The 14,012-nt window shown below is 33.6% G+C and overlaps 2 protein-coding genes and 1 pseudogene across 3 annotated transcripts in view; 2 read left to right on the top strand and 1 right to left on the bottom strand.

Annotated features, from left to right (window-relative positions):
- Positions 1 to 14,012, top strand: part of LOC125856342 (phenylcoumaran benzylic ether reductase TP7) — a 48,346-nt gene that overhangs the window by 19,814 nt on the left and 14,520 nt on the right. The gene's annotated exons all lie outside the window — the stretch shown is intronic.
- On the bottom strand, positions 3,002 to 4,187 carry LOC125856346 (uncharacterized protein At2g29880-like). The gene is made up of 2 exons (XM_049535864.1): positions 3,844 to 4,187; positions 3,002 to 3,547 (listed from the first exon to the last, which is right to left on the bottom strand). Exons 1-2 carry the CDS (start codon positions 4,159 to 4,161, stop codon positions 3,047 to 3,049), a joined length of 819 nt encoding a protein of 272 aa, XP_049391821.1. The 5' UTR covers positions 4,162 to 4,187; the 3' UTR covers positions 3,002 to 3,046.
- On the top strand, positions 5,302 to 7,013 carry LOC125856344 (eugenol synthase 1-like; annotated as a pseudogene).

The raw sequence follows: 14,012 nt of genomic DNA, 5'->3' as shown, positions 1-14,012 counted from the left end.
ATTAATATTAAATTCTTTTATTTTTTAGCACAATTAAGAATTTTGAGTGAAAGTGAAAACTAAGTGATCTATCCATATTTTATCCATTTTGATCATATCTGTAGAGACTCTTAAAATAGCTTGAAGCCCATATTTACCCAATTAAAATATGAGTGATCCAAGTCATTAAATATGGATAAAATGGACTCATTTCGTTAATATGGGCTGAAATTGTCACCCTAATATGAAAGAGTCTTGTTGTCAATAAAGATCAATCAAAGAGGACACTCTCCTGTTTATATATACTAGTTTCTGGCAACGTGCGTTGCATGTTTATCCCTTATTATTGTTATATAATTTAAAAATGTGTTATCAAATAGAAAATGCTTAAATCAACAATATTAATTTTACCAATTACATTTCATGTACTAAATAAAATACATAAAAAGGGATTGAGCATTTGGCATCAAACAAGAAGTATGTGAAATTAATTAAGACAATATAGTCTCTTAACTCTGTGTTACTATGTTTGCGTCTTTTTTATGATCTAAATATCATTGATAACCTTTTATAGTCATCAATGGATAAAAAAAATCATGCAGGCTTATTGACAAGATTGCCTATTTTATTTTAATGAGAAACGTTATAATTTTTTTATTTATTTAAAAGTGAGTTATAAGATAGAAAATATTGAAATTAACAATATTAATTTTACTATTTATTTTTTATTCATTAAAAAAATCATAAAATAGAATGGTGCATTTGCTATCAAACCAGAAATATGTGAACTAATTAAGAGAATATAGTCTCTAAATTCCTGATTGAAAAATATGTCTATGAATTCCTGATTGAAAAATAATAATAAATGCATATAATGCCTTTAATGAAATAACAAAGGCGCAAGACAAATTTATCATAAATATAAATTTCAATTACATATTCTGCATACTACTACAACAAAAAATCCTAAAATATGTACCAAACAAATGACTTATTTTTCTATAAAGCACCTAAACATTGAAGTTTAACGACAATACGATAAAATTGCCTTGAGAATGCAATTACTTGTGATAAGTCCACGGGTCTACATATGAGTATATTTTATTGTATTTATATAAAATATAGACTATTTGTGTTAGCTTTTGATGATATGATGTTTTAGTATTCATGAAAAATTCAACACTCTATTCGAATAGTAAATAAAATTAATATCTTTTAGTTTTCAAATTTAATTTTTAATAAACAAAAAATAAATTAACAAAATAAGAAAAACAGACGAACCAATAATAACATTATAAACATGTTTGTGATGAGTCATATATAATTTGAAGGAAAAAATATTACAAATTCAAACTCAAGAGAAAATAATATCTAAGACATAGGAAGATTAAATTATGTTCTCTAACTAAAATCTTAATCTTTAGTCACCCAAAAATTAAATAGAGAAGGAAAGACTCTTATAAGAGAAATGATGATTTATACAATCTAAAAGCCTATATGTGAAAATAAGAGAACAAATATATTGCATAAAAAAAATTCTAGCTGCGAAAAATACCATGTGTGATTCTCAAAGGTAAAATTATTTTACTAATTATATACTTTCATCATATTTATTGTTGAAATTTCACCTTTTCAAAAATGAAAAAACAAGCTAAGGAAAAATAAAGTAAAAAGGGGAAAAAGGAACAAATAAAGATTAATAAAATAGAGAAAGGGAAAAAAAACCAGTGCATATCCTGACTGAAACTGCGTTATAAAAATCCTCGGATCAATCTATATACCTTGAATTCCAAGAACACTTCAAATTGCATCACGAATTAATCTAAAAAGAGGCATATTCTACAATAAGAGAGGGGAGGGGGGAGCGTTAGAAGAAAACAACAAAGAAATAGTGTTAAAAATTTGAAACCTTCCAGTTTCAAAAAAGAAAATTGATGAAATGATTTACTTGAAGATGAAACATAGTTTCTTTATTTACCTGAAGAAAGTCATTATTCACTTGGACGTTTAACAATACTATTACTTCAAAAAGATTTATTACTTTCAATTGCCTTTTCGCTTACCCTATTCACGGTTATTTAAGATGTAAGTTTCAGACTGTTGTCTTTTCAATTATACTGTAATTGAAATGTGAATTTATTTTTCAGGTAATTAAAGTATTATGTTTTTTTTTTTTTTTTATATAATGTTATATATATTCAAATAATGTTCAAGTGAAGGGTAAATTCGTAATTCAACTTTGAGCTAAGGGGCTTCCCACTTATAATATAATATGATATGAGGCTCACTCATTTCAGTTATCTCTAGCTTTCTTATGAGTTCAGGTATCGTATGGAATATAATCCACGGATCGTTAGGAACCTATGTAATAGTATCCCGATCAAATAGCTGATGAGCGGATTGGAAAATATTGTCAATTTGGGGTGTGTTTGGTATGAAAGAAAATGTTTTCCATGGAAAATGTTTTCTTGGAAAACAAGTTGATTTTTAACTTGTTTTCTTATGTTTGGTTAGTGAGTGGAAAACAATTTCTAGTGTTTGGTTGGTGAGTAAGGAATTTTTTTAGGAAAATAATTTTCTATGCTCTTTCACCCCCAACCCCTTCCCACTAGATCTTGATATTTTTCTATTATTTCTACACACACTATCAAATAATCCTTTAGAATAAGATCTCTAATTTTACGATGAATATATTTTATGTATCGAACTGTCATTTTAATCAAAAAATAACTTGAAAACAGCGTGCCATACATTAGTACATGCTTCTAGCTAACACTATACAGTTGAGACTTGAAGTTTTTCACATTATTGTGCACAGTTGCGAATCTCTGTACACCACACACATATTTCAACTGTGCATAGTACAAACAGTAAGTTGTACAAACATATCATATCATAATAATATAATTATGAATATTTAGTTCAATAACACCATTAAATCAACAAACTAACAATTTGTAAACATGTAAAACAACTCTGCCTTCAAGCACACAAATCAAATTCAAGCAAAAAGATATCAAATAGTAGTACTCTATATAGTTATGTTCTTCCGATTCACTTCTATATTCTATTTATGTTGTCGCTTGAACCTTTCCAACCACACCTTACGGAGATTTTGATTTTTAGCCATGAATCCCTTAGCTAAAGTATCACTTTGTACCAAATAGTCAAAAGCATCCCCTAAGAACTCTTCCCCATAACCTTCAATTGCCCTAACTTCTTCATACAACCTTGTCACATCTAATCGGCTATCAGCTATCTTACTTATTGCCGCTGCCACTTCTCCAAGTTTTGTTGAAATATCACCGACCACATCTTGCACATCAGAAGGACGATTTCTTTTACGACTTGACTTGAATTGAGAAGTTTCACTCACATCTTGCACTCCATTCTCCTTAGATGGTCCTTCAATCTCATCTTCATTACCTTTCTCCGAACTACAATCCAAGCCTATATCTTCAAATGACTTAGCACAATCACCCCTAGCTCGATCATTCCCACAGACAAGAGACATTTCTTCAAACATATCAATCTTCTTGTTGATGAACTTATCATGACTAGGATGCGCCTACAATATAAATGACAAAAATATGGTATTAAACAAGAGACATCAACATGTGACACAATTATAACATAAACTTCATGAAATGGAGAAATACAGAACTAAAGCCTAATCTGCTAACCATTAAACCACCCTGTCTCTCTTCTTCTTTTCCTATAAAACTAAAGCCTCAACTCTTTAATTTCTCACAAACAAACATAAACAGAGTTCAAGTCAAAATTAATATCTAAGATATTTCATGCATATCTTGAATATTCATAGAGTTGCATAAACGACGTAAATACTGATTACAGCAACCTTACCTGAATATGCATTGCATACACTCTAGGACTGGCAGTAATCATCTTCAAGTTGTCATCCCATCCAAGACCACTTTTGTTTAGTAGAGTTTGCACTGTATTCCATGTGCTTCTTAGCGTTTTAAGATGATTCTCCACATGCTTAGGAGAACAGTCCATTCCTAATTGTTCATTAATGGCATTCGAAACACGATTGAATGAGATAACCTTAAACTGATTAGTTGATTTATTTCCCTGCTTCACTTCATCAGCTAGGATCTCCAACATCAAATATTCCATTGGCTTTGACCACCTCAACTGCTTCTCTCCTTTTTTGCCCATTATTTACTGTTACAGAAAACATTCAAACATAAAGAGAAAATTGGAAAATATTTTCCTCCATACCAAACACACCCTTGGTATGATGATTTTACGTGATGAGTTATTACCCTACCAATCTAACATTATCATTCATGCTTTAGTCATACGCCAGGAAATTCCTCTGCTAGTTAGGTAACCTTCCAACTTCACCTAACTTTTGTTAGGAAGAATATACTGCTTCACTCTAGAATGGATCATGTCCTTTCTTAAGTAAAGTGGAGATCTTTACGCGAATAGCCGAGCAGATTTACTATATACTTTTTAGAAGGCCACATCTTATGAGCTCAAGCTATAATTATGCTATGAATTATATATATTGAAAAAATAATGAGTATTGAACGTATCGGTTCAAGTTTCTCCCATTCTTTTTGGCACATTACACTATGAAGTGAACATCTCCCACATTCATCAACAAATTCAATTTTTATACCACTTCTTCTTTAAAAATCCCAAAATTCACCCGTCTGCCTATTTACGCTATCGGAGAACCCACAAGCTTTGTCAACGTATGGTAGCATCTAGCGAAGCAATTATCGATGCATTTTAAGAAAAAGTTCAAGCTCTTCTAAATCTTGTTCATGATCGTTTCCATGGAATGATTAATAGTTAATATTCTCAACTCATCGATTTAATATTTTCGTCAATAGATTCACTCATATTTTTTGCCAATGGTGGTGTAGTGATTTGGAAGAAGCAAGATATAAGTAAAATGAAAGTGCAGGTTAGGTTAGTAATGGTGTAATGGGTGTGGTGAGTTTGCAGGAAGAGTGGAGAAGAAGAGAAATAAATTAGAAGTTAATATTAAAGAAAATGAAGAGCATTAAACAGAGATCTGAACGATTTTCAGACTCTATACTAAGTCTGACTCGGTCAGAGGAATTAAGTGGTTAGATCTGAATCAAAACAAATGCGCTTAATGGGCTAACGTCTAAACAATTCAGATTCAGACTTTCATTAAGTGCAAACAAATGAGAAAGTTGGAACAACAAGGTCATTTTGGTAATTACATCTCCCTACCTTATTGCATAAAATGATGTTGCCTTAGCATACTTTATACACAAAACAACACAACTAAATTCTTGAGAAAGTTCTTTACTTTAAGTTTTATTTTATCAAATGGCTGATAAAAGCAAAGTTTTGATCATTGGAGGAACAGGGTATATTGGAAAATTTGTAGTGGAAGCAAGTGCAAAATCTGGACACCCAACTTTTGCTTTAGTTAGAGAGACCACAATTTCTGATCCTGTTAAGGGCAAAATTAATTTTAGTTTCTTGTTTTTTTGAACAGGGTGATTTGTATGATCATGAGAGTTTGTTGAAGGCTATAAAACAAGTGGATCTGGTGATATCAACTGTTGGTGCAATGCAATTTCGCTGATCAAGTTAAGATCATTGATGCTATCAAAGAAGCTAGCAATATTAAGGTTAATTACTTCTTGTTTTTCGAAACGAGGTTGAACTCGAGGCCTCTGGTTAAGGATGGAGGGATCTTATTTATCTGTATGCAACATGGGACAGAGGGGATAATGGAGTATGGGGATCTTGATTACAGTAATTGTAGATGAAAATTCTTGAATTTATAGATAAACATTTGAATTAGAGAATTTGGAGTATTAAAGGGACCTTAAATCTATGTTGCTCGGATACTTCAATAATGTTGATGGTTGCGTGTTGGATCGTCCAAAAGTAGTGTATTTTTGGAGGATCCAACATGGGTTCAGCAACATATTTGGATAGTCCAAGCAACATAGCCTCCAATTAAGGGAGTATTCGTCTCGTTGATTTAAGGTAATAAAATGAGTTAGATTACTAATTGTTAACATGGCCTAGTGGAAAGATCTTGATCTGCATAACCAAGTGTATGACAGAAATATGCAGCAAGTTCGCGTAAATGCCTCAAATTTGGAAGAATATTTCACTAGAGAATCTGAAAATCGTTTGAATTAATTATCTTGTTCTTAAAAATTAGCAGAGGTTCTTCCCTTCGGAGTTTGGTATGGATGTCGATAGGATGAACTCTGTGGATCCAGCAAAGTCTACATTGGCTGTGAAAGTCCAAATCCGAAGAGCAATTGAGGCTGCAGAAATTCCCTATACTTATATGTCTTGTGCAACTGTTTTGCTGGTTATTTTTTAGCAACTTTGGTCCAGCCAGGAGCCACTGCTCCTCCTCGAGACAAAGTCATCATTACCAGAGATGGAAATGCTAAGGGTAAGTCAAGAAAAATTCCTTAGGTGGTGACTCCATTGATTTGAATGTGGTACGCGCGCCAACAGAACAAGTTCATGACAAAATGTCTCATTTTTGTTTACTTTTTTTCTGCTTTGTTTCTATTTGTCTGCAGCTGTATTCAATGAAGAACATGACATTGGCACCTACACCATTAAGGCTGTTGATGACCCGAGAACGTTGAACAAGTCCCTTTACATCAGGCCTCCCAAGAACACCTTATCGTTCAACGAGCTTGTGGCTATATGGGAGAAACTGATTGGTAAAACTCTCGAGAAAATCTACGTTCCAGAGGAGCAAATTCTCAAAGACATCCAGAGTCAGTAATCTTTATATCAATCATATTTAGTCAAGACTACTGTTTCTTTCAATTTAACATAGGTAATCCTGACATTGTATATTGCATACTGTTGCAGCATCTCCAATGCCAATCAATATCGTACTAGCAATCAACCACTCAACTTTCGTGAAGGGTGATCAAACCAATTTTGAGATTGAGCCATCGTTTGGGGTTGAGGCCTCAGAACTTTATCCAGATGTTTAGTACACCACCGTGGAGGAGTACATTGGCCACTTTGTCTAAACCACACGTTTGATGTCTTCGATCACTCAAATAAAACCTTAGATGATCGAGTGTTATCAGACATTTTATCTGGAAGTATGAGTGCTTGTTAGGAAGAATATTCTTCTTTATTCTAGAATGGATCATGATGCTTTCTTAAGTAAAGTGGGGATCTTTACGCGAATAGCTGAGCAGATTTACTGTTTATTTTCTTTAGTCAGTATACATAAATTATGCACGATCATACACATATTATACATATATTACACATCCACCATTATTGTTTGTTATATGAGAAAGGTAAGTACAAATGAAAAAAAAAAGTTGAATAGAATAAAAAGAATTGACCAATTGCTTCTGTAATATAATAAATGGAATTGTTGTTGTACCTTCTGTAGATACATATATACAACAAATCATATTTTGCCCATCCATCCCTTGCCAAAATAATGCAAGGACCACCCTGTATCAAATGCTCAAGTGGGGTTACCTTAACAATTTGGAAAAATAATGGCACTCAATTTCTTGAACCAAAATGAAAATTTTCACTCTTCGTCATTGGCCCCATGTACACCTTATAAACTATGTTGCTCGAATCCTCAATAAATGTCACTCGCGTTTGTATCAGATCCTCCAAACATACACTACTTCTAAAGGAACTGACAAAGGTACGACCACAATTTTGAAGTATCCGAGCAAAATAGCTTAACAACATTTTCATCTCCCATAGCCTCGTCGTCCATGTGTAGCGCCCTCCTTGGCAACAACCCCATCATTTTCCCAGCCTTTAGCTCACCTGCAAAAAAAGAGACTGATAACTTCAAACTTGATCATAAGACCATATTGCTAGGAAGTGATGAAACATTTTAACAATATCAACAACAAGAAGGTGGAATCAAACCGTCACCAATTAAGTGAAAGTTCAGATACTCAACCAACTAAGCTATTATGATTTCCCGTTTCAACAATATCCTTACTTGTGTGTTTGATAACAAAAAATTCCCCATTGGCTTTAGCACTAGCTGATAAACGTACGAGAATAGGAGTAACAATGGTAAGAACAGCCCAAAAAAATAAAATCAAGATAATTGTTCTTCCACTCATTTGATGGAGAATTTTCAGAAATACAATGAAAGAAGGATTTTAATATATATATAGTAGCAAAACTATGTAGTAGTAGTAGTAGTTAGGTACTGCAATAAGACTTAGCTGGCCATGTTTTATCAACTAATCAAATTGATGATAATAAAGTATTCCAAACTACTACTAGAAATAATGCCTAATTGGACGTGTATAATATGTATAAATAAACTCATTTTGTAATAAAAGTCAGATACTATGATGATGTAATCTTGTTATTTTCTATATTTTAGTTGTTAGGAAGTTGTCACCTTCATTACAAAGAAGGGTGGGTTCAATCTCACGTTTTGTTATCAGATAACAAAGTTGATTTCGCCCCAAAAACCTCCGCAGCCGGGGACTCTAAGAGCAAGGAATCTCAACACCAACAACTTGGACCCTTCTTAGATGCAGAATAGTGAACAATTTTTTTCTCAGACTAAAAAAAGTATTAAGAGAAAATATGTACATAAAATATCTATTTCATGAGTTCACATATACCAATTAGATATTTGAGTTTGTACTTTATACGAGTAGCATTAGAGTCAGGTTATTGATCATGTTACATGTAATATGATTTGTTTCTAATTGTCAAAGACATCCAGAGTCAGTAATCTTTATATCATTTCATTTTTAGTCAAGACTCTTTCTTTCGATTTAACATAGGTAATCCTGACATTGTCTATTGCATACTATTGACGCAGCATCTCCAATACCAATCACTATCATACTCTTTCTTTAGTCAGTATACATAAATTATACACGATCATACATATATTACACATCCACCATTATTGTTTGTTATATGAGAAAGGTAAGTACACATGAAAAAAAAGAAAGTTGAATAGAATAAAAAGAATTGACTAATTGCTTATGTACTATAATAAATGGAATTGTTTTTGTACCTTCTGTAGATATATAAATATATCCTCAGATCATATTTTATCCATCCATCCCTTGCCAAAATAATGCAAGAAGGACCACCATGTCTCAAATGCCCCAGTGGGGTTACCTTTTAACAATTTGGAAAAATAATGGTACTCAATTTCTTGAACCAAAATGAAGTTTTTCACTCTTCATTATTGATCCCATGTACACCTTATAAACTATGTTGCTCGGATCCTCCATAAATGTCACTAGTATCTGTATCAGATCCTCCAAACATACACTACTTTTAAAGGAACTGACAAAGGTACGACCACATTTTTGAAGTATCCGAGCAAAATAGCTTAACAACATTTTCATCTCCCATAGCCTCATCGTCCATGTGTAGTGCCCTCCTTGGCAACAACACTATCATTTTCCTTGCCTTTAGCTCACCTGCAAAAAAAAGACTAATTGTAACGCCCAGTTATTCGAAAGAACTAGAATTAGAAAGAAACCGTTTTTTGGAAATAATCAAATTTGGAAAGTTTGACAAATTAAACTAAGTATGAGTTTGGGTCAACTTCAAACGATCATAACACATAGCACAAAATAATTTAGGTGGGCTACAAGATATCAAATTAAAGGTCTTCGAATTATCTTTCCAACGCCACCAAGTTTGCTAGTTTTTGAGTTCGCATGAAGGAGATATGCCCGTCTGAAGTCGGGCTGTCAGAATAAGGAGTCACCCGGATTTTAGAAGGGTATTTTGGTCTTTTCATTACCCAATTAATTAAATTCATTTTTAGTAGTTTAATGGGGTCTAAACTGATTTGGTTCACTTTACGCTTCATAAAAATTACGCTAGGGTTTTGAGAGAAGAGAAAAGAGGAGAAGAAGCCAATGATTTGTCGCATTCTTGAAGTTTAGCTTGTGGATTTCACCAAGGGTTAATCCCTACAAGGTATGTGAGATCACATAGCGTTGGGTTCGTTCACCCACTCACCAATCATGATTCAATTCAGCGTAATTATGTTATTGAAAGAAGAGTTTATGAGTTCTTGATGAATTTTTTTAAAAGTTTCGTTTGAATCTTGATTGTTGAAGTTTTGAGGAGTTCTTGAGTTAATTGCATGAGATAGGTTGTTTTTTAGTAGATTCTTGTATACTTTGGTTGTGTGTTCGAATCTAAGTATTTGGGGAAGAAACCAATCGAATCTAGGAGGTTTAGAGTTGAAAAATGAGCAAGAAAATTCAGGGATTTTTTGGGTTGGGCATGGGGCGTTGCGCTACTCAGAGCGCCCCAAGACGTAGTCTGTGGGTTGGGCACTGGGGCGTCGCGCCACTCAGTGTGCCATAACCCAGACTCTGTAGTTCAGGGTCTGGCGCCCGGCGCCACTCAGTACGCCAGGTCACTAGGTCCTCTACCCTTTCCCACTTCTTTCAGTTTGAGTTCCCTTGAATCGTACCTATGTTTTCTAGTTAATTTCTACAGTTTAATGTACGTCTAAACATCATGAGATCATCCATAACATGAGATCATAAACCTTGAATCCATAATTCAGATTCAAGGAAAGTTAAGAGTCAAGTCAAAAGAGTTCTTAGAGTCTTTCAAAAGTCTTTTACATTTGTTCTAAAACATGTTTTAAAGACTTGAGCATTGAGTTGAGTAAAAGTAAGAGTGAAGTTCATTTCTTCAAAAGATGATAAGGGAACTAAGTATTCCCAAGAGTTAAAATGTTTTCACATTTAAACAAGAGAGGAAACACCGATTTCCAAAAGAGGAAACATTGAATTCCAAGAGAGCCTTTGAGCTAGTTTTTGAGCAATAATCTCAAACCACAGAAAAAGTTATGTTTTTAAACATACGAGCTAGTATATTTTGGGAGTCGTATCGAGCACCGATTTGGGGACAACTATGAATTCAGATAATTCAAATGTCTCCATAAACCGTGTAGCTAACATGGGTAGACAAGGGTCATACTTTTTAGATGATTCATTGATGTTTTTAGCATACACTAGTGCATCCACTTAGTGAGTAAGGTTATATACCCCCGGCAAGGTATAAGACGGCCCTGGCAGCGTGAGGCAAACCGATGTACCATCGTTTAAGCTCATAAAAATGGTTGTCGGTTTAGAGAAACTCCCACAGAGATATTTTGTATTCTTATATAAAATGATGCATACCAAATGACATCAGTACATCAAATGTACGAGCATGCGAGGGAAATTCTAAAACAAAACATAAGCTTGAACTGGAACTGAATGAAACACTTATCTCGTCTCAACTGTACTCAACTCATTTCAATATAAAGTAGTAAATAGATGCAGTATAAAGAAAAGACTTTAAACAATAAACAACAACTCAATGTATTAGAAAATACAATATAAACTTTATGTGTATATATAAAGATACAAAATAACTCTGTAGGAGATTCTCTATCGACAACCATCACTATGAGCTATGTGATGATACAACGTTTTGCCGTACGCTGCCAGGACCGTCATATACTTTGTCAGGGGTATAGAACCTACTACTAAGTAGATCCACTAGTCTATACTAAAAGCATTAAGGAACCATCTAAAAAGTATGACTTTTTTCTACCCATGTTGGCTACATGGTTTATAGAGACTTTGAATTATCTAAATTCAAACTCGTCCCTAAATTGGTGCTCAATACTACTCCCAAAATGTAACTAGCTCATATGTTTAAAAACATAACTCTTTCTTTGGTTTGAGATATTACTCAAAAACTACCTCAAAAGCTCTCTTGGAAATCGGCATTTCCTCTCTTATTTAAAATGTGAAAACATTTACTCCTTGGGAATACTTAGTTCCCATATAATCTTTTGAAGAAAAGAACTTCACTCTTACTCTTACTCAACTCAATGTTCAAGTCTTAAAACAAGTTTAAAACAGTTGTAAAAGACTTTTGAAATGACTCGAAGAACTCACAAGACTTGACTTTTAACTCTACCTTGAATTTGAATTATAAATTCAAGATTATGATTTGTGATAAGAAGGATATCGTGATGATTAAGGGTGTTTTTAGATAGTTAATAATGAGAAACGGTAAAAAAACCATTGTTTGGGGCGTCGCGCCTGCCAGAGCACCACAAAAACTTCTCTGAAGTTTGGCCTCTGGCGTATCGCGCCAGCCAGAGCACCAGTCAAACTTCTCTGAAGTTTGAGGGCTGGCTCCCTGCGCCTCTCAGAGCGCTAGGGATGCCAGTTCTCTCCATTAGTTCCCCACCTTGTTCCTAAGTGATGTACCTATGTTTCCTAGTCGATTCTAACACTCTAAAGTACATCTAAACATCATGAAATCATCCACAAACATGAGATCATGCCCTTGAATCTATAATCCAATTCAAGGAAAGCTAAGATTAAAGTCAAAGAAGTTAAGAGTCAAGTCTAGAAGTTAAGAAGCAAGTCAAAGCAAAGTTTTCTTAAAGTTTTTCAAAAGTCTTTATTAAACGTTTAAACTTCATTTTAAGGCTCAAGTTTCAAGTTAAGCAAAGAGTAAGGAGCTGAATTCATTTCTCAAAATTTATTAGAGAACTAAGTATTCCCAAGGAAGTTTATAAATGTTTTCACATTTGAGCAAGTAAGGAACTATGATTTTCAAAAGATCATTTGGGCTAGTTTTCAGTAAAGAAAACATTGATTCCAAGAGAGCCTTTGGGCTAAACTTTGAGCAATTATCTCAAACTAAAGAAAAAGGTGTTTAAAACACATATGAACTAAAGTATATTTTGGGAATAGTATTAAGCACCGAATTGGGGACGCGAGTTCATATTAACTCAATTCTCCATAAGAACTATGTAGCCATCATGGGATTTAACGGGTCATACTTTTTAGATGATCACGTAAGTTAAGCTAGTGGATCCACTAAGTTAAGTAAAGTCCTATATCACGGCAAGGTATATGATGGTCCTTGGGCAACGTGAGGTAAAACGTTGTATCATCACTACGGCTCATAGTGGGTGTTGTCGATTAAAGAATCTCCCACTAAAGTTATATTACTTTTATATATAAGTAAAGTTGAATTTTTTATTGCTTTATCTTTAATGAACTAAGTTGTTTACATTGTTTTACAAGATTTATATATATATATATATATTACATGTGTCTTATTGCTTTATATTGAGTTCAGTTGTTCATGAGTTGTACAGAGCCAAGGTAAGTGTTCCACTTCACTCTTTTCAAGCATAAGTTGTTGTTTATCTTTCTAATTCGCATACTCTTACATTCAATGTACTGATGCCAGTTGGCCTGCATTTTATTATGATGCAGACGCAGGTAACCAGGATCAACTTCCAGCGAGCCGTTGATCTAGTCGAGCACTCCAGAGTCAGTGGTGAGCCTCCTTGCATTTCGGAGGACTCTTTTATTCACTTTCCTAGTTTTCTTTATTAAGATGTTGTGGGGTTAGTCCCAACATCCATCTCAGTATTATAGAGGCTTCATAGAAAGTCATACAATAGTTGAGTCTCTCATCTATGTATTTACAGATATTCTATTTGAGACATAAGTTGCCATTTTGGCCAGACTTTATCATTTAAGTTGTTTTATGAACCTATATTGTGTTGAGTTAAGTCTTTCGCTGAGTTAAATATCCGGGCCAAGGGTTTGCTTGGGGCACAGCAATGGTCTCCGAGTGCCGGCCACGTCCAGGGTGTAGGCTCGGGGCGTGACACTTAGTTTGTAATTAAATATAAGTATATTGATAATTTGTTAATAGAAGTCTTAAGTAGTACACTTTTGTAATTTTCACTATTTATATTTTAGTTAGTACTTATTTTATTTATGAATTATTTTATTAGTTGTCTTGTTGATACATGAGTTATTTTCTTTAAAATTCCTTTAATTTATTTCCTTTCAAAAAATGAAAAAATGAGTTGTCTTTATTTAATTAGTATTTTAAAATTCGTCAAATGTTTAGTCAAGTCGTTGGTCAACCTCACGTTAGCGGATATTTCGAATGCTTAAACCCTTCTCGAAATATAAATTGAACCCCAAACCCTATTTGGAATT

Source organism: Solanum stenotomum, chromosome 2 (genome assembly GCF_019186545.1).
Source record: "Solanum stenotomum isolate F172 chromosome 2, ASM1918654v1, whole genome shotgun sequence".
Classification (NCBI taxonomy): Eukaryota; Viridiplantae; Streptophyta; class Magnoliopsida; order Solanales; family Solanaceae; genus Solanum; species Solanum stenotomum.
Note: the sequence above shows the minus strand (reverse complement) of the source record. Positions and strands in the feature narration are given on the sequence as shown.